Below are 22,246 nucleotides of genomic sequence, written 5' to 3'. Positions count from 1 at the left end.
AATGCTAAAAAATGCAAAATCGTGCACTTGGGTCTTAGAAACACAAAGGCTAAATATAGTATCAAGGGTACTATAATGGAAACTACTGCGGAGGAAAGGTATTTAGGAGTCACTATTTCAAGTGACTTAAAGGCAAAAAAGCAATGAGAAAGGCAAGTCAGATGCTTGGTTGCTTAGGGAGAGGAATTAGTAGCAGGAGGAAAAAATAAATAAAATAAGATTTTACTTACCGATAAATCTATTTCTCGGAGTCCGTAGTGGATGCTGGGGTTCCTGAAAGGACCATGGGGAATAGCGGCTCCGCAGGAGACAGGGCACAAAAAGTAAAGCTTTTTCCGATCAGGTGGTGTGCACTGGCTCCTCCCCCTATGACCCTCCTCCAGACTCCAGTTAGGTACTGTGCCCGGACGAGCGTACACAATAAGGGAGGATTTTGAATCCCGGGTAAGACTCATACCAGCCACACCAATCACACCGTACAACTTGTGATCTAAACCCAGTTAACAGTATGATAACAGCGGAGCCTCTGAAAGATGGCTTCCTTCAACAATAACCCGAATTAGTTAACAATAACTATGTACAATTTATGCAGATAATCCGCACTTGGGATGGGCGCCCAGCATCCACTACGGACTCCGAGAAATAGATTTATCGGTAAGTAAAATCTTATTTTCTCTATCGTCCTAGTGGATGCTGGGGTTCCTGAAAGGACCATGGGGATTATACCAAAGCTCCCAAACGGGCGGGAGAGTGCGGATGACTCTGCAGCACCGAATGAGAGAACTCCAGGTCCTCCTTAGCCAGAGTATCAAATTTGTAAAATTTTACAAACGTGTTCTCCCCTGACCACGTAGCTGCTCGGCAAAGTTGTAATGCCGAGACCCCTCGGGCAGCCGCCCAAGATGAGCCCACCTTCCTTGTGGAGTGGGCCTTTACAGATTTAGGCTGTGGCAGGCCTGCCACAGAATGTGCAAGTTGGATTGTGCTACAGATCCAACGAGCAATCGTCTGCTTAGACGCAGGAGCACCCATCTTGTTGGGTGCATACAATATAAACAACGAGTCAGATTTTCTGACTCCAGCTGTTCTTGCAATATATATTTTTAATGCTCTGACAACGTCCAGTAACTTGGAGTCCTCCAAGTCACTTGTAGCCGCAGGCACTACAATAGGCTGGTTCAGATGAAATGCTGACACCACCTTAGGGAGAAAATGCGGACGAGTCCGCAGTTCTGCCCTGTCCGAATGGAAAATCAGATATGGGCTTTTGTAAGATAAAGCTGCCAATTCTGACACTCTCCTGGCAGAAGCCAGGGCTAGAAGCATGGTCACTTTCCAAGTGAGATATTTCAAATCCACCTTATTTAGTGGTTCAAACCAATGAGATTTTAGAAAATCCAAAACTACATTGAGATCCCACAGTGCCACTGGAGGCACCACAGGGGGCTGTATATGCAGCACTCCCTTAACAAAGGTCTGGACTTCAGGGACTGAAGCCAATTCTTTTTGAAAGAAAATCGACAGGGCCGAAATTTGAACCTTAATAGATCCCAATTTGAGACCCATAGACAATCCTGATTGCAGGAAATGTAGGAATCGACCCAGTTGAAATTCCTCCGTCGGAGCACTCCGATCTTCGCACCACGCAACATATTTTCGCCAAATTCGGTGATAATGTTGCACGGTTACTTCTTTCCTTGCTTTAATCAAAGTAGGAATGACTTCTTCCGGCATGCCTTTTTCCATTAGGATCCGGCGTTCAACCGCCATGCCGTCAAACGCAGCCGCGGTAAGTCTTGAAACAGACAGGGACCCTGCTGAAGCAAGTCCCTCCTTAGAGGTAGAGGCCACGGATCTTCCGTGATCATCTCTTGAAGTTCCGGGTACCAAGTCCTTCTTGGCCAATCCGGAACCACTAGTATCGTTCTTACGCCTCTTTGCCGTATAATTCTCAATACTTTTGGTATGAGAGGCAGAGGAGGAAACACATACACCGACTGGTACACCCAAGGCGTTACCAGCGCGTCCACAGCTATTGCCTGCGGATCTCTTGACCTGGCGCAATACCTGTCCAGTTTTTTGTTGAGGCGAGACGCCATCATGTCCACCATTGGTCTTTCCCAACGGGTTACCAGCATGTGGAAGACTTCTGGATGAAGTCCCCACTCTCCCGGGTGAAGATCGTGTCTGCTGAGGAAGTCTGCTTCCCAGTTGTCCACTCCCGGGATGAACACTGCTGACAGTGCTATCACATGATTCTCTGCCCAGCGAAGAATCCTTGCAGCTTCTGCCATTGCACTCCTGCTTCTTGTGCCGCCCTGTCTGTTCACATGGGCGACTGCCGTGATGTTGTCCGACTGGATCAACACCGGTTTTCCCTGAAGCAGAGGTTCTGCCTGGCTTAGAGCATTGTATATTGCTCTTAGTTCCAGAATGTTTATGTGAAGAGACGTTTCCAGGCTTGTCCATACTCCCTGGAAGTTTCTTCCTTGTGTGACTGCTCCCCAGCCTCTCAGGCTGGCGTCCGTGGTCACCAGGATCCAATCCTGTATGCCGAATCTGCGGCCCTCCAATAGATGAGGACTCTGCAACCACCACAGAAGAGACACCCTTGTCCTTGGAGACAGGGTTATCCGTAGGTGCATCTGAAGATGCGACCCTGACCATTTGTCCAACAGATCCCTTTGGAAAATTCTTGCGTGGAATCTGCCGAATGGAATTGCTTCGTAAGAAGCCACCATTTTTCCCAGGACTCTTGTGCATTGATGTACAGACACCTTTCCTGGTTTTAGGAGGTTCCTGACAAGCTCGGATAACTCCTTGGCTTTTTCCTCCGGGAGAAAAACCTTTTTCTGAACCGTGTCCAGAATCATCCCTAGGAACAGCAGACGAGTTGTCGGCATTAACTGGGATTTTGGAATATTCAGAATCCCCCCGTGCTGTTTTAGCACTTCTTGAGACAGTGCTAATCCCATCTCTAGCTGTTCTCTGGACCTCGCCCTTATTAGGAGTATGGGATAATTAATACGCCTTTTCTTCGAAGAAGAATCATCATCTCGGCCATTACCTTTGTAAAGATCCGAGGTGCCGTGGACAATCCGAACGGCAGCGTCTGAAACTGATAGTGACAGTTTTGTACAACGAACCTGAGGTACCCCTGGTGTGAGGGGTAAATTGGAACGTGGAGATACGCATCCTTGATGTCCAAGGATACCATAAAGTCCCCCTCTTCCAGGTTCGCTATCACTGCTCTGAGTGACTCCATTTTGAACTTGAACTTCTTTATGTACAGGTTCAAGGACTTCAGATTTAGAATAGGCCTTACCGAGCCATCCGGCTTCGGTACCACAAAAAGAGTGGAATAATACCCCTTCCCTTGTTGTAGAAGAGGTACCTTGACTATCACCTGCTGAGAGTACAGCTTGTGAATGGCTTCCAAAACCGTCTCCCTTTCGGAGGGGGACGTTGGTAAAGCAGACTTCAGGAAACGGCGAGGTGGATCTGTCTCTAATTCCAACCTGTACCCTTGAGATATTATCTGCAGGATCCAGGGATCTACCTGCGAGTGAGCCCACTGCGCGCTGTAATTTTTGAGACGACCGCCCACCGTCCCCGAGTCCGCTTGAGAAGCCCCAGCGTCATGCTGAGGCTTTTGTAGAAGCCGGGGAGGGCTTCTGTTCCTGGGAAGGAGCTGCGTGTTGCTGTCTCTTCCCTCGACCTTTGCCTCGTGGCAGATATGAATAGCCCTTTGCTCTCTTATTTTTAAAGGAACGAAAGGGCTGCGGTTGAAAAGTCGGTGCCTTTTTCTGTTGGGGAGTGACTTGAGGTAGAAAGGTGGATTTCCCGGCTGTAGCCGTGGCCACCAAATCTGATAGACCGACTCCAAATAACTCCTCCCCTTTATACGGCAAAACTTCCATATGCCGTTTTGAATCCGCATCGCCTGTCCACTGTCGCGTCCATAAAGCTCTTCTGGCCGAAATGGACATAGCACTTACCCGTGATGCCAGTGTGCAGATATCCCTCTGTGCATCACGCATATAAAGAAATGCATCCTTTATTTGTTCTAACGACAGTAAAATATTGTCCCTGTCCAGGGTATCAATATTTTCAATCAGGGACTCTGACCAAACTACCCCAGCACTGCCCATCCAGGCAGTCGCTACAGCTGGTCGTAGTATAACACCTGCATGTGTGTATATACTTTTTTGGATATTTTCCATCCTCCTATCTGATGGATCTTTAAGTGCGGCCGTCTCAGGAGAGGGTAACGCCACTTGTTTAGATAAGCGTGTTAGCGCCTTGTCCACCCTAGGAGGTGTTTCCCAGCGCTCCCTAACCTCTGGCGGGAAAGGGTATAATGCCAATAATTTCTTTGAAATTATCAGCTTTTTATCAGGGGCAACCCACGCTTCATTACACACGTCATTTAATTCTTCTGATTCAGGAAAAACTATAGGTAGTTTTTTCATACCCCACATAATACCCTGTTTAGTGGTACCTGTAGTATCAGCTAAATGTAACGCCTCCTTCATTGCCAAAATCATATAACGTGTGGCCCTACTGGAAAATACGGTTGATTCGTCACCGTCACCACTGGAGTCATCGCCTGTGTCTGGGTCTGTGTCGACCGACTGAGGCAAAGGGCGTTTCACAGCCCCTGACGGTGTTTGAGTCGCCTGGACAGGCACTAATTGATTGTCCGGCCGCCTCATGTCGTCAAACGACTGCTTTAGCGTGTTGACACTATCCCGTAGTTCCATAAATAAAGGCATCCATTCTGGTGTCGACTCCCTAGGGGGTGACATCCTCATATTTGGCAATTGCTCCGCCTCCACACCAATATCGTCCTCATACATGTCGACACACACGTACCGACACACAGCAGACACACAGGGAATGCTCCTAACGAAGACAGGACCCACTAGCCCTTTGGGGAGACAGAGGGAGAGTTTGCCAGCACACACCAAAAGCGCTATATATATATCAGGGATAGCCTTATAATAAGTGCTCCCTTATAGCTGCTTTGTTATATCAAAATATCGCCATAAATGTGCCCCCCCCCTCTCTGTTTTACCCTGTTTCTGTAGTGCAGTGCAGGGGAGAGACTTGGGAGCCGTCCTGACCAGCGGAGCTGTGAGAGGAAATGGCGCCGTGTGCTGAGGAGATAGGCCCCGCCCCTTTTCTGGCGGGCTCGTCTCCCGCTATTTAGAAAAATTAGGCAGGGGTTAAATATCTCCATATAGCCTCTAGGGCTATATGTGAGGTATTTTTAGCCTTTATAGGTAATCATTTGCCTCCCAGGGCGCCCCCCTCCCAGCGCCCTGCACCCTCAGTGACTGCCGTGTGAAGTGTGCTGAGAGGAAAATGGCGCACAGCTGCAGTGCTGTGCGCTACCTTTTGAAGACTGCAGGAGTCTTCAGCCGCCGATTCTGGACCTCTTCTGACTTCAGCATCTGCAAGGGGGCCGGCGGCGTGGCTCCGGTGACCATCCAGGCTGTACCTGTGATCGTCCCTCTGGAGCTTGATGTCCAGTAGCCAAGAAGCCAATCCATCCTGCACGCAGGTGAGTTGACTCCTTCTCCCCTCAGTCCCTCGCTGCAGTGATCCTGTTGCCAGCAGGAATCACTGTAAAATAAAAAACCTAGCTAAACTTTTTCTAAGCAGCTCTTTAGGAGAGCCACCTAGATTGCACCCTTCTCGGCCGGGCACAAAAATCTAACTGGAGTCTGGAGGAGGGTCATAGGGGGAGGAGCCAGTGCACACCACCTGATCGGAAAAAGCTTTACTTTTTGTGCCCTGTCTCCTGCGGAGCCGCTATTCCCCATGGTCCTTTCAGGAACCCCAGCATCCACTAGGACGATAGAGAAATTAGGATTAATGGTAGATTTACCATGGTTAAATCTCTTTCTGCGAGGTACACTGGGTTCCACAGGGAATACATCGGGGTGTAGAGATGTATCTCAATCCAGAGGCACCAACAGGCTAAAGCTTTAGACTGTCCCAGAATGCATTGCGGGGCCTCCTCTATATAACCCCGCCTCCAGGCACTGTGAGCTCAGTTTTAGTTAACCAGTCCAATGCAGAAGTAGGTAAAAGAGAAGGCAGATGTTAGTCACATAGAACCATGTTCTCACATCAGAAGGGACTAGCGGCTAATGCCATACCAACCCAAAGAAGCTAAGTGCATCAGGGTGGATGCCCTGTGGAACCCAGTGTACCTCGCAGAAAGAGATTTAACCATGGTAAGTCTACCATAAATCTCCCTTTCTGCAGCTGGGTACACTGTGTTCCACAGGGAATACACCAGGGATGTCCTAAAGCAGTTCCTCAAGGGAGGGGACGCACCTTAGCGGGTATGAGAAGCCGGCGTCCAAAGGAAGCATCCTGGGAGGCGGAAGTATCAAAGGCATAGAACCTAATGAACGTGTTCACAGAGGACCACGTAGCCGCCGTGCACAATTGTTCTGCGGACGCACCACGGCCCGCCACCCAAGAAGGTCCTACAGACCGAGTAGAATGTGCCTTAATAGCAACAGGAGACAGGAGCCCAGCCTGCACATAAGCTTGTGCAATCCCCATTCTAATCCATCTGGCCAAGGTTTGCTTATTCGCAGGCCATGGACGTTTGTGGAAACCAAAAAGTACAAAAAGGGTATCTGCCTTCCTGATAGAGGCAGTCCTCTCCACATAAACACAGAGAGCCCTTACCACATCCAAAGACCGCTCCTTGGAGGACAAGTCAGAAGAGATGAAGGCCGGAACCACAATCTCTTGCTTAAGGTGAAAAGAGAGGACACCACCTTAGGCAAATAACCGGGACGAGTTCGGAGAACTGCACGGTCACGATGAAATCTCAAAAAGGGTGGACGACAGGTCAAAGCGCTTAAGTCCGATACCCTTCTGTCAGAGGAAATAGCCAATAAGAAAAGGACCTTAGCCGTAAGCCATTTAAGGTCCACCGACTCAAGAGGTTCAAATGGAAACTCTTGCAGAGCATTCAGGACAACAGACAGATCCCATGGAGCCACAGGAGGGACATAGGGAGGCTGAATCCGCAATACACCCTGAGTGAATGTATGAACGTCAGGAATAGACACAATTTTTCTCTGAAACCACACCGACAAGGAAGATATGTGAACCTTGAGGGAGGCCAGACGAAGTCCTAAATCCAGGCCTTGTTGCAACAGTTGTCTTTGTATGCAGTACTACTGAAAGATCTCCGCATGGTCGCACCTCTCATTACCGGTGTGCACCCCAGGACCCCACCCTGTATAACTAATTCTGTGTATTTACATACACAATAGAAGGCCAGAGACCCCTTTCTGCCTGGTGGTAGCACCCATGCCTACCTGTCCTATGTATTGGTTTTAATTAGGTTCCTGACATTTCTTAGACTGCATGCAGAGGAAGGTGAGTCCTGCACAAATGTATATCGGATTATCAGATGGGGGGTGGGGGTGGATTTCTGGGGCGTGGGTCTCCCATGACTGCTGTGGCTGTTTGGCCTCACAAGCAACACAGATTAGCACTTATTTTCATATTTACTTTCATCCCTATCGTGTTTTGTTTCAATGTAACTAATTTCCCACCTTCACTTCTAACTACTTTATTTCTCTCCTCGTTACCTCTCACTAATTTAACCCTGCTGTTTTCAGCAGCCTCTCTCACTAACCTATCTTCACTTTTTTCACTATACCCTGTATATTTTTCACTTTAGTGTTGCCCTGGGGTCACCCAGCTGCTTCATTTTGGGGTGTCCTGTGCCCTAGATTTCTACCCCTCCCAAAATGTTAGGGACTTGCCCGACTAATGAGGTCACCTGGACGCGGTGGGCAAGCCGTTACTTATAGTCATAACTATGCGAAGAACCTCGCTTAAAATGCAACATTTTATGATTATTATTAATAAATTGGTAGTGTTTGAATTGTGCACCTGCAACCTTGGTCTTTGTATGCAGTACTACTGAAAGGTCTCCGCAGGGTCGCACCTCTCATTACCGGTGTGCACCCCAGGACCCCTCCCCTTTATACTTGTTGCAAAAAAGCCAGAAGTCTGGAAGTACTAAACTTGTAAGCATCGTAATTCTTAGCAGCACACCAGGTGAAGTAAGAATTCCAGACCCTATAATAAATCTGTACAGAAGCCGGTTTGCGGGCCTTTAGCATAATTTGGATAATCGTCTCAGAGAATCCTTTGGCCTTCAGGAGTGAAGCTTCAAGAGCCACGCCGTCAAAGCCAGTCTGGCCAGATCCGGGTAGACACAAGGGCCCTGAACGAGGAGGTCTGGGCGTTGAGGAAGTAGAAGGATGCTCTATCAATAAACCCTGCAGGTCTGAGAACCAATGTTGTCTGGGCCACGCTGGAGTGACTAGAAGTAGTATTCCTCCTTCTTGCTTGAACTTCCATAGTACCCTGGGCAGGAGTGAAACTGGCGGGAACACATAGGGCAGCTGAAAGTTCCATGGAATTGCCAGTGCGTCCACGAACGCTGCTTGAGGATCCCTTCTTCTTGATCGGAAGACCGGAACTTTGTCATTTTGTCAAGATACCATCAGGTCTACATCTGGTAGGCCCCACTTGTCCACTAGGAGTTGAAAGACTTCTGGATGAAGACTCCACTCTCCGGCGTGCATGTCCTGATGACTGAGGAAGTCCACTTTCCAGTTGAGGACCCCCGGAATGAACACTGCCGATATTGCTGGCAGATGGCGTTCCACCCAACAAAAGATTTTTGCCACTTCCATCATTGCCATGCGGCCTTCGAGTGCCGTCTTGATGATTTATGTAAGCCACCGTAGTGGCGTTGTCTGATTGTACTTGAACAGGCCTGTTCTGTATCAGAGGCAGGGCAAGAGTCAAAGCATTGAACACAGCCCGCAATTCCAGAATATTTAAATCGGGAGGAGAGATTCCTCCCTGGTCCACCGACCCTGTAGAGAGTGATGCAACAGCACTGCGCCCCAACCCCTAAGACTGGAATCCGGAGTCAGGAGGACCCAGTTGGGAATCCAGAAGGGACAGCCCCTGCTCAACTGCTGGTTCTGTAGCCACCAGCTCAGTGACAGACGAACCTCCATAGTCAAGGAGATCATTTGAGACCTGATTGCCATCCCACTTGGAAAGGATTAACCTCTATAGAGGGCGGGAATGAAATGAAGCGTACTCTACCATGTCGAACTCCGACACCATGAGGCCTAGTACTTGCATCGCCAAGTGTATTGACACTCTTGGACGAGAGAAGAAGTATCTTATACTGCTCTGAAGTTTCAGGACATTCTCTGGAGACAGAAACAGTCTTTGGCTGTGTATGTCCAGCAGCGCCCGCAGGTGCACCATGCTCCGAGCAGAGACCAGCGAGGACTTCTTCCAGTTGACGAGCCACTCGTGGGCACAGTGCACTGTATGACCGGAAAATCACTGCTGAAAGGAGATTCACAATACGGACGGAGTGTTGTGATCTTTGGAGAAAGGTTCCAGAGCAGGTATCTCCCCTTGGTTGACGACTTAAAGGCACATACTCCGCTTAAATCTGGTAAACCTCCACCTTCACTTTTTATTAAGATGTTTGTTCTGCGAAAAACTTACCAGCGAGCCACAGTTTAAAGGCACCATTTAAAACTTTTATTATACCATTCTCTGGTAATTCTCCATCTATCACCATTTGTTTGCAATATCATGTGTACAATGGTTTTATTGGAAATTGTTATCGGACTGTATTAAAATTGTATTGTTTAGAACATACTACACTATATTTAAAAATTTCTTTCCCCATATATGGATTCCATTTGTCTGAAATACATGGTATATCCTACGACAGAGGAATTGTGAGGGAAGTACTATTTCATATTTATTGTTATCTGATTAGCGCACAGCGTCTGGTCTAATTTTATCTGCACCCGCAAGTACCTGTTGAGGGTCTTCAGTTTGAGGACTGGCTGGAAGGAACCTTTCGCCTTCTGAACAAAGAAGAGGTTGGCATAGAAGCCTGTGCTGCTCTGCGACAGTGGAACAGGAAAATGGATAACTTTTGTACTAGTAAATCTATTGTTCTAATTTATTACTTTGTGTTTTATTATTTACAGAAAATACCCAATTTTTATCTTGAAGCAAATTCTTATTCACCAACAGGGGGAGCTGCCATGGACAATAAAGATAGAAAATAGCTGTTATGATCCGTTTCTATTGGATCAGCTTGCCATGTTTTCCTGCATTCCCAGTTCATTTCAGATTCCTGCATGTTCCTGTGTGTTAAGCTTCAGCAGCAGTATAATTAGGAGTGTTGTCTATGCGGGTAGCTGAACAGGTGCTTTGAGTCTCCTCATCAGAGGGCCTGGTCTCCCTGGCAGCTCTGATTGGGAATTGCTCCAAATATTACGCAGCCTTTCCTGAATCTTATGCTGGTCATGGAGTTTCTTTTGCAGCTTGAGCCCTTGCTACTCAGCCTTAGCCACAGATGCTGGTTTATACATTTGCATCCAGCCCCAGGACATCCCGTTACCAGTCCAGTTTGCTAAATCCTGTTCTGGTACCAGTACTAGTCCTTTGTTTTCCCTTTCTGCCTCTCACATTATTGTTGTTTTGTTGCGCGTTATTTGTTCTCTCCCAGCCCGTAGGCAATCCACCTATTGGGAGAGATCTGTGTTAGGGATCTATGGTCCATTCCTCCACAGCTGCAGCCTGGCAGAACCTCTACTGTCTGTCCCATGCCCCTTTGTGTGGAACCCTAGCTTTGTATGTTTACGGTCTTTCTTCCTCAGCTGCAGCTTTGCAGAACCCCTATTGTTTGTTCCTGCAATCAGTTAATTGTTTGCGTCTCTGTTCCATGTGCTATTGGTAGGTGTAGATTATATTTAATTATTTACAGTTTCTTATATAGCGCACCATATTCCTTTGCGCTGTACATTGTATTATTCATTGGATATTAAACAGTAATCACCCCCGAAGTACCTAGCATTCCTTCCACTGCCATCATCTCTTAACAGTAGTATTGCACCTTTGTGTCTGTTACCGTGGTTGCCAGGAGTAACATCCACTGGCCTGGATCATTCCTTGTTATTTATGTACCAGTTGATATATGTGTCTTATCCAGTCCTGATCCCAATGTGTGTTATACTCCTGCTATTTACCAGTACCTGCCAGTCCAGTTTTGTCTAGTCCTCGTCTAGTGTGTGCCTGTCTGTCCAGCTTTAACCCACTCTGAGCCAGGTGGGTGTTGACTCTAGCATATTTTCCTTGCACTTGCCCAGCCTCCAATAGTTCCCTTGTCCACATTACGACCTAATCCACCTAGAAAAGGCGGCTGCTAAAGGTGAAGCTTTAGTACGCAGGAGACTAGAGGATTGCTGGGCTTGCGTAACAATAGCAATGTACAGAAATGATTGTCTCTTAGTTGGCCCACTTGTAGAGAAAACATGTAAAATATAACTTTTATTAATATTGTTCAAATTGCCTTCAAATGTGAAAAATAGAGAGCATAAATATGAAGTGAAAATAAAAAAATATTTAAAATAACTCACTGTGTATTAATTAGGTATTTAGTAGCTTGTAATTGTACAGGTTGAGTAGCTCATATCCAAATATTCCGAAATACGGAATTTTTGGAGTGAGACTGAGATAGTGAAACCTTTGTTTTCTGATGGCTCAATGTACACAAACTTTGTTTAATACACAAAGTTATTAAAAATATTGTATTAAATGACCTTCAGGCTGTGTGTATATGGTGTATATGAAACATAAATGATTTGTGTGAATGTACCCACACTTTGTTTAATGCACAAATTTATAAAAAATATTGGTTAAAATTGCCTTCAGGCTGTGTGTATAAGGTGTATATGTAACATAAATGCATTCTGTGCTTAGATTTAGGTCCCATCGCCATGATATCTCATTATGGTATGCAATTATTCCATAATACGGAAAAATCCGATATCCAAAATACTTCTGGTCCCAAGCATTTTGGATAAGGGATACTCAACCTGTATTAACATATGTATGTGTAGACACCCATAATTTTATCTATGGAACTGCTTTCAACAGAGGAGTTACTATTGGTAGAAATAAATCAACATTTGGTTTTGTCCTCAATAGGCCAGAGATATATTTAAGTAATTGTAACATTGGGTGTCGCATAGAAATAGTGTATTGCAACATTAAATCATTAAACACAGTGGGTAGGCTGGCGTGAGAGCACTACCATGAAACGCCTACGTGCTTTTTACACATCTGCTTTGTCAAGGCCATATAGATGGTTCATACATTTACCCCTAAATACCTAATTATACCATATTAAAAATATAAAAGCACCAAACACAGGGACTTCTAGTAACTAGAACTGGTGCTCTTTAGCATTTCTGGTCTCCAGAAGAGATCCACAATCAATGCTGTTGAAGGGGTGCAGAAGCAACTTACTACACCGCTCAATGGGGGTAATTCCAAGTTGATCGCAGCAGGAAATTTTTTAGCAGTTGGGCAAAACCATGTGCACTGCAGGGGGGGCAGATATAACATTTGCAGAGAGAGTTAAGGGGGGTACTCACGGGAGAGATGTGTGCTGAGCGATCTTAACACAGACCGCTCAGCACACATCTCTCACCCCGCTCAGCACAGCGCGATGTGCTGAGCGAGAGGGAAAGCCGACGGGGGGCCGCTCACTTCACACAACGGTGAAGTGAGCGACCCGCTAGATTGAGCCTGCATGCAGCTCAATCTAGCATCGGCGATAGCGATGCGCGGGGCCGCGCATCGCTATCGCTGGAGGGCATACACACGGCAGATCCGTGCTTAAAATCTAAGCAATCTAGCAAGATTGCTTAGATTTTAAGCACGGATCTCTCCGTGTGTACCCCCCTTTAGATTTGGGTGGGTTATTTTGTTTCTGTGCAGGGTAAATACTGGCTGCTTTATTTTTACACTGCAATTTAGATTGCAGATTGAACTCACCACACCCAAATCTCTCTCTCTCTGCACATGTTATATCTGCCTCCCCTGCAGTGCACATGGTTTTGACCAACTGCTAAAAAAAATTCTGCTGCGATCAACTTGGAATTACCCCCAATATGCAGATGCGTGCTCACTCAAGGAAATGCCCAGAAGCCAGCTCCCATATTTTATACACGACTGTAGCAACTAGCATTCCCAGCCACCTCTGCACCTGATTGCATATCAGAAGGGAAAAATATACACTGACCCTATCAAGTCTAAGCTCAACAGCGGTCACTGCTTTTCATGTTCTCCAGTTGAAATTTGTTATTCTTCCATACATGAAAAAGTAAATACATAAAGAAGACACCTTCTGGAGTTCTGATTTTAAAGTCAATACCTATAGTGCATATGAATGTAGAGTTGAAGGCATCCCCAGACCTGAACAGCACACGTCTTCCAGACCTCTGGATCACTGATCAGCAGCAGCAGTTTGAACTCCAGAAGGTGTGTCCCTGGGACTCTCCAGTAAAAGGTAAGCACACAAATACAATAAAAGTTAAATACTACTGCACTTTACACTCGCTGCGTTTTCAGTTGTGGAAGGAGTCACAATATATGCTTTACCTTCTGTCTGCTCAGTTGCCCAGGGAGTTCACGCAATCATGTAGGCTTCATGGAATGGATAAGGAAAAATAATACCAGGGTAATAATAAAGCCCACCAGAGAACAACACATAAATGGAAACCATTGCCAGGCTCAAAGCCCACTATTTAACAGAGAACTGTTCAGCCATGGCAAAAAGCTGCACAAGCTCAAAGAGGTGCCTATTACAGAGACATATTGCGATGATCAGAAACCTTTTTACAGTACCTGTTTTAGTTATATAACCTTAGAAACCCTGTTTGTGAATAAACTCACTTTTTATTTTGTCCACAGCTTTAATATACTGAGCACGCATCTCTTCTAATGCCTTTCCTCTGCACAGACTACAGCCCTTCTCAGAACCCTCTTCTGGCTGAAAGCTAAAATAACAAGAGGAAATATAAAGTACTGAAGGAAACAGCGAATTCTCCAATTAGTCAAGATTTCTTTAAACTTGGTTGTGGGGAAGAAGATAGATTGTCTTGTAGAAAGGGAGGCAATACATACACAAGATCACATAAATAGCATGCAAATAACCAGATTAACATATTGAAGCAGTAGTTACCTTTCTACTATTTTGGTACTTGGTACTTTATCAAGCTTTTTGTTCAGTTCAGTGTTTTCTTTCCTTAGGGATTGTATAATGGTTTCATTCTCTGAAATAAAAACGTAAATCAAAAATTATATTTTTTCTGCTCCATTTAAAAACAAAAGGCTGGAAGAAGTGAAGCTAAACGCAACTGAAAAAAACAATATTTAAAAATTCAATGGGAGGAATTCAAATGTTTGAAAAGTCGGTTAGGTGTCTGTTTTTTCCCTGTCTATTAGATAGGAAAAGACAGACACCCAACTGACTTTTCAAACAATTGAATACCGCCCAATGTATGACATTTCTTTAGTGATGTGCACCGGAAATTTTTCGGGTTTTGTGTTTTGGTTTTGGATTCGGTTCCGCGGCCGTGTTTTGGATTCGGACGTGTTTTGGCAAAACCTCCCTGAAAATTTGTCGGATTCGGGTGTTTTTTTTTTACAAAAAACCCCTCAAAAACAGCTTAAATCATAGAATTTGGGGGTCATTTTGATCCCATAGTATTATTAACCTCAATAACCATAATTTCCACTCATTTTCAGTCTATTCTGAACACCTCACAATATTGTTTTTAGTCCTAAAATTTGCACCGAGGTCGCTGGATGACTAAGCTAAGCGACCCAAGTGGCCGACACAAACACCTGGCCCATCTAGGAGTGGCACTGCAGTGTCAGACAGGATGGCACTTCAAAAAAATAGTCCCCAAACAGCACATGATGCAAAGAAAAAAAGAGGCGCAATGAGGTAGCTGTGTGACTAAGCTAAGCGACCCAAGTGGCCGACACAAACACCTGGTCCATCTAGGAGTGGCACTGCAGTGTCAGAAAGGATGGCACTTCCAAAAATAGTCCCCAAACAGCACATAATGCAAAGAAAAATGAAAGAAAAAAAAAGAGGTGCAGGCATCGCAACCGACACAATTGGACTCTCCTTGGGGATTTGTGATTTAGAAGAACGCACAGTTCTTTGCTGTGCTTTTGCCATCTTAACTCTTAAGTTTTCTAGCAGGAGGATGAGTGCTTCCATCCTCATGTGAAGCTGAACCACTAGCCTTGAACATAGGCCAGGCCCTCAGCCGTTCTTTGCCACTCCGTGTCGTAAATGGCACATTGGCAAGTTTATGCTTCTCCTCGGACTATTTTGATTTAGATTTTTGGGTCATTTTACTGAGCTTTATTTTTTTGGATTTTACATGCTCTCTACTATGACATTGGGCATCGGCCTTGGCAGACGACGTTGATGGCATTTCATCGTCTCGGCCATGACTAGTGGCAGCAGCTTCAGCACGAGGTGGAAGTGGATCTTGATCTTTCCCTATTTTACCCTCCACATTTTTGTTCTCCATTTTTTAATGTGTGGAATTATATGCCAGTAATATATCAATAGCAATGGCCTACTACTATATATACTGCGCACAACTGAAATGCACCACAGGTATGGATGGATAGTATATTTGACGACACAGAGGTAGGTAGAGCAGTGGCCTACTGTACCGTACTGCTATATATTATATACTGGTGGTCAGCAAACTGTGCAAAACTGAAATGCACCACAGGTATGGATGGATAGTATACTTGACGACACAGAGGTAGGTAGAGCAGTGGCCTACAGTACCGTACTGCTATATATTATATACTGGTGGTCAGAAAAACTGTGCAAAACTGAAATGCACCACAGGTATGGATGGATAGTATACTTGACGACACAGAGGTAAGTAGAGCAGTGGCCTACTGTACCGTACTGCTATATATTATATACTGGTGGTCAGCAAACTGGGCAAAACTGAAATGCACCACAGGTATGGATGGATAGTATACTTGACGACACAGAGGTAGGTAAAGCAGTGGACTACTGTACCGTACTGCTATATATATATATATAGTTATACTGGTGGTCAGCAAAATTCTGCACTGTCCTCCTACTATATACTACAATGCAGCACAGATATGGAGCGTTTTTCAGGCAGAGAACGTATAATACTGGTGGTCACTGGTCAGCAAAACTCTGCACTGTCCTCCTACTATATAATACTGCTGGTCCCCAGTCCCCACAATAAAGCAATTAGCACACTGAGCACAGATATTTGCAGCACACTGAGCACAGTCAGATATGGAGCGTTTTTCAGGCAGAGAACGTACATATTTGCACTTGCAGCACACTGAGCACAGATATTTGCAGCACACTGAGCACAGATATTTGCAGCACAATTTGCAGCCCACTGAACATAGAAACTGAGAGGACGCCAGCCACGTCCTCTCACGATCATCTCCAATGCACGAGTGAAAAATGGCGGCGACGCGCGGCTCCTTATATAGAATACGAATCTCGCGAGAATCCGACCGCGGGATGATGACGTTCGGGCGCGCTCGGGTTAACCGAGCAAGGCGGGAGGATCTGAGTCTGCCTCGAACCCGTGTAAAATGGGTGAAATTCGGGGGGGTTCGGATCGCTTATCACTAATTTCTATACGTACATGAGCAACAGACATTATATACGGACTATGTAATTCCTAGAAATTTTGCTAATATGAATACTATGGTGCTATTACTGTACCTGATAAAAAAAACAAAAAAGTAAATAGAGGTAAAATTGTGTGAGCGCAAGCTCCAAATACCTTTAACCAAAGGTGTTCTTACATGCAAAGAAATGCAGCATGACAGTGCTGTTCCACTTCTACCACTGTGATTTAAAGCTTCGTAATGGGGAAACGAAAAATTTAATTAAATACAGTAAGTAAATGGATGACTGCACGATTAATGTTTTACGGGGGTATTTAGTGTGATTTTTGAAAAGGTCAGTTTTAAAATGCATCTGTAATAACGCAAAATGGAAAAGAGAACAATTTTTTGCCAATTTGTGTTGAATCTATAGATTGTAAACTTGCGAGCAGGGCCTTCCTACCTCTGTCTGTCTGTGTCTTTGCCCAGTTGTGTTTTATAACTGTTGTTCTAACTGTAAAGCACAACTTAACATGCTGCGCTATATAAGAAACTGCTAATAAATAAATCATTTTCTCTTAAGCAGGCTGGGATACACTGACCCTTCCCTTCCTTACTCTCAGTTGTGCTTACTATCTTTTCCCTACTGGTTTGTTTTATTGTTCTAACAGTTTCACTGGGTCACTGCTACTCCATTCCGAACTCTTAAAGAAGCACTGACAAGATGGGTTTGCAGCAGAAAGGAGCTTACTTTTAAAAAGACACAGTTTAAGTGCCAGCTCTAGCCCCAGCCTGCAACCCCGTGGTCCAGTGTTCCCTAGCCTGCTTTAAGAGAAAAGGATTAAATGGTAAATGACCAAAAATCCTATTTACTCTTGCAGTAAGGCTGGGGAACACTGGACCATGGGGGTTGGGTATGCGTCACCACCGCTGGGAATCCCGGCGGTCAGCATACTGACCGCAGGATCTTGGTGGTGGAATGTCGGCGGAGGGCGAGGGGCGCAACAAGCCACTTGCAGGCTCGATGGCGGGTGTCGTGGACACCCACGATTGGGAATAGTCCCGACTGTCGGAATTTAGAGGGGGGCAGGATGTAGTCGTTGATAATGAGACTGCCGGTCACATAACTACATCCCGACCATGGGACGTTCAACATCACTCCCAGGGCAGGGAATGCTCCGGCTTCCTTGACCAGAGAATTGTACGCCCATAGCAGGTGCTGCCGGTTGCAAAAACTCTGATAACATGTGGACAGAGGACTTGTTCTGTTGAAGCCCCTTGTCATGCTGCCCAGGAGGTAGCCACAGCTCTAGCAGAATGCATTGACCCCCAGTGTGAGGTTAGTCAACCTACACTAGAATAGGCTTGAGTGATATAGAGTGGAGTAACACGCCTGCGTAGCAGCTGTCAAACCGCCGTTATATGTGCGTTATAACCAAATAAATCCTCAGAGCTCAGCTATAAGCAGCAGAGCTAGAATATTTCGGTCTTGGGAAGTCGTCAAAGGAGGAAAAACTGGAAAGAACAATTTCCTGGTTTAAGTGGAACACCAAAACAAGTTTTGGCTGGAACATAGGTACCGTACGGAGAACCACTTTGTCCTTATGGAAGATGAGAAAAGGTGCTTCAAGATAAAACTGCTAACTTGGAAACACGCCAAGTTGAGGCAATAATAGTCACGAGGAAAACCGGTTCCCAAATAACAAATCGAAGACCCACTGAACGCAAGAGCTGAAATGGAGTCTGTGTGAGAGCAGATAGAACCAGATTAAAATTTTACAATGCCACCGGCAGACAAAACGGTGATTGAATAAACACCACACCCAGTAAAAAAAGGTTTGGACATTCAGGTAAAAAAAAAAAAAAAAAAAAAAAAGCCAAACATAGCTGAAAATAAATTGAGAGTGCCGAAATCTTACAAAAATGAAGCTGTAAACGAGCCTCTAAACCCCCCTGAAGGGAGGTCAAGAAACGAAAGAGGCAAAATCTAGAAGTATAAACCTTTCCGTTTACACCACAAGTTATAGCGTTTCCAAAATCAGAGAAAAGAGTGAGATGAAACTGGTGTCCAAGCTTGTAGCATAGTATGGCAGTGTTCTCCCCAGAAATATTTTCCAGCCAGATGACATCAAGAAGTAGCAGGGTGGGGTAATAAGTTTTTATACAGTACCCAGACACTGGCAGTAGCTTTTTTGGACACAATGTTTTTAAACAGTTCCCAGTTTCTGCCCAATTGCTTTTTGGATGCTAATAATTTATTTTAACAGCTCCCAGTTTCTGCCCCCACTCGCAGGCACCACAGATTTTTTTTTTTTTTACAGCTCCCAGAGGGTACACAGAACAGAGTGGACACAGGAGAACCACTCTGTAATGTGCTCAGACGATTGTACTCGTCCGGACAGCATGCCCTTCTTGTATTCAGGGGGAGGGATCTGTGCACTCCAGTCTGCACGGTGACCGAGCCGAACTGTGCCAATATCACAGCAACACTAACCGCCAATGCGCACGTCCCATCTCCCAGCACCCTCACCAATGTGTCCTTGTTCTCGGAGGACACGGATGCTGGGTGGAGCCCCCGATGGGAAGAATGTCTGAGAATGTCTGCGTATCACGACCTGCGTGGCTAGTCTGGAGTCAATAGGATTACAAACATCTGCTAATCCCCGACGCGCCTGAGAACAAACATCGGTAACATTGGGAACAGTGGAAAATTCCATGGATTAGCCATGGCATCCACTGCGTAAGCGATCAGATACCTGGATCCCATGCAAAACTGTTAAAAGGTGTGATGAGAGGTTATGAATTTCACAGGCCGAAGTCCTCACTCCACCCTAACTGTTCGAGTTCCACTAGATTGAGAGACTACTCACCCAGGAGAAACGTGGTTCTGCAGGGGAAGTCAGTTTGCAAATTTCCAGTATAAACACCGCTAAGAGTGTTGAAACAAAGGTCATTGCTCAGAAAAAAAAAAAATCGTTATGGTAGACTTACCGTTGATAACTCTAAAGGTTATCCACAGGATAAACATTGGGATGTCCCAAAGCAAATTTAGTGGTGGGGACGCTCATGATTGGATAGGAGAATCCTTCGCCCGAATTCAGCGTCCTGAGAGGCAGAGGTATCAAAGGCACGTCTAATGAATGTGTTGATGTAAGACCATGTGGCTGCCTTTCATATATGTTCTGCTGAACCACCACGTTATGCTGCCCATGATGGACCTACCTTACAAGTAGACTAAACAGAGACATTAGCCGGAACAGGGAGATCCGCTTGAGAATATGCATCTGAAATAGTCATCCGAAGCTACCTTGACAGGGTCTGTTTGTCAGCAGGCCATACTCTCTTGTGAAATCCGTAGAGAACGAAAAGAGAATCTGTCTTTCCGATGGCACTGGTACGATCCACGTAGATCCTTAAGGCACGGACTACGTTCAACGATGCATCTCCCACAGAAAGTCCCAGCCTTCCAGGGGCCGGACCTACAATTTCTTCGTTAAGGTGGAATTTAGACACCAGCTTAGGAAGCTACCCAGATTTAGTTCTGAAAACTGCTCTATCTGGATAAAAAAAGAAAATCAGAAATGGAGGACGACATAACAATCAATGTCCCTAAATCTGAAACTCTTCTAGCTGAACCCATGGCCAGTAGAAAGAGAACTTTAGCGGTCAACCATTTAAGATCCACTCTTTTAAGTGGTTTAAATGGGTCAACCTGAAGGGCCTTTAGGACTAACTTAAATCCCAAGGCACTGTAGGTGGAACAAAAGGAGGTTGAATGCGCAGCATTCCCTGAATAAAAGTGCGAACATCCTATAAGTTAGCAATTTTCTTTTGCAACCATATAGTCAATGCTGACACTTGCACTCTCAAGGAAGCCACCCTTAAATCTTTATCTATTCCTGCCTGAAGGAATGCTAAGACCCTGGAAACTCTGATAGATCTAGGGTCAAATTTATGATCATCGCACCATTGAATAAAGGCTTGCCATATTCGGTGATAAATGCGAGCTGAAGATTTCCTTGCTCTTAGTATTGTTTGAATTACCTCTTGTGAGAATCCCCTTGCCTTCAGGATGGAAGTCTCAAGAGCCACGCCGTCAAAGACAGTCGATCCAGGTGTGTGTGACAAGGACCTTGAGACCGTAGATCTGGACGTTGAGGGAGTAGGAATGGAGCATCCATCGACATCCTCTGCAGATCTGTGTACCAATGTCTTCTGGGCAAAGCCGGAGCTATTAGTATCACGGCACCCCTTCCATGTTTTGCCTCTCTCATCAGCCTGGGTAATAGGGTGATTGGCGGAAACATATAGGCCAGATGAAAATCCCATCTCACTGACCGGGCATCCACAAATATCGCTCTGTATGCAGGAACTTTGTTGTTCTGACGGGACGCCATGAGATCTATCTCCGGCAACCCCCACTTGTCTACCAGGGTTTGGAAGACCTTGGAGTGTAAAGCCCATTTGTTTGCATGAATGGCGTGTCGACTGAGAAAATCCGCTTCCCAGTTTAGGACTCCCGGAACGAACACTGCGGACAAGGCTGGATGATTAAGTTCTGCCCACTTTAACGTGCGACTTACCTCCTTCAGTGCTTTTTGGCTGCGAGTTCCTCCCTGATGGTTGAGGTACGCTACTGCCATCGCATTGTCCGAGCGGATCTGAACTGGTTTCCCCTGAAGAATGTCCTTTGCCTGAATCAGTGCCATGTATATGGCCCGAAGTTCCAATATATTTATTGGCAGGCAACTTTCTTCCTTGGTCCACTGCCCCTGGAAACAAATCCTTCCTGACACCGCTCCCCAGACCTGAAGGCTGGCATTCATTGTCAGAATTTCCCAATCTGATATCCCAACAAGTAAGGGAAAAGGGGAGGGGAAAAACTTCTGCACTAGTCAAAAGGTCAATAAATGTTCTTTCTGATATAACATAAACCCCATTAATACATATATTATAATGTTAATTCACTTTCACTCTATCCTTTTTGTGTCCTCAATTTATTGTCTATGGCGGCACCCCCAACATATTGATTCATTTTTTCTTCCTTTTGTGCGCCAACCAAGAGACAATCTTCTCTATCCTTTTTGTGTCCTCAATTTATTGTCTATGGCGGCACACCCAACATATTGATTATTTTTTTCTTCCTTTTGTGCGCCAACCAAGAGACAATGGGGCAGATGTATTAACCTGGAGAAGGCATAAGGAAGTGATAAACCAGTGATATGTGCAAGGTGATAACGCACCAGCCAATCAGATCATAATTGTTAATTTACATATTGGAGCTGATTGGCTGGTGCCTTTATCACCTTGCACATATCACTGGTTTATCACTTCCTTATGCCTTCTCCAGGTTAATACATCTGCCCCAATCTTCTCTATCCTTTTTGTGTCCTCAATTTATTGTCTATGGCGGCACCCCCAACATATTGATTAATTTTTTCTTCCTTTTGTGCGCCAACCAAGAGACAATCTTCTCTATCCTTTTTGTGTCCTCAATTTATTGTCTATGGCGGCACCCCGAACATATTGATACATTTTTTCTTCCTTTTGTGCGCCAACCAAGAGACAATCTTCTCTATCCTTTTTGTGTCCTCAATTTATTGTCTATGGCGGCACACCCAACATATTGATTATTTTTTTCTTCTTTTTGTGC

General features: G+C 45.4%; 1 protein-coding gene across 6 annotated transcripts in view; it reads right to left on the bottom strand.

Moving 5' to 3' along the window:
- The window catches only part of CEP152 (centrosomal protein 152), a 260,473-nt gene that overhangs the window by 5,772 nt on the left and 232,455 nt on the right, over positions 1 to 22,246 (bottom strand). For all 6 annotated transcript variants that reach the window (XM_063926048.1, XM_063926043.1, XM_063926046.1 and 3 more), the window contains 2 exons: positions 14,132 to 14,222; positions 13,843 to 13,946 (listed from right to left, as the gene is read on the bottom strand). In XM_063926048.1, the coding sequence (XP_063782118.1) occupies positions 13,843 to 13,946; positions 14,132 to 14,222 (195 nt within the window). The remainder of the gene's footprint in view (positions 1 to 13,842; positions 13,947 to 14,131; positions 14,223 to 22,246) is intronic.

This window comes from Pseudophryne corroboree, chromosome 6 (assembly GCF_028390025.1).
Source record: "Pseudophryne corroboree isolate aPseCor3 chromosome 6, aPseCor3.hap2, whole genome shotgun sequence".
In the NCBI taxonomy this organism is placed as follows: Eukaryota; Metazoa; Chordata; class Amphibia; order Anura; family Myobatrachidae; genus Pseudophryne; species Pseudophryne corroboree.
This window is presented reverse-complemented; position numbering and strand designations above follow the sequence as displayed.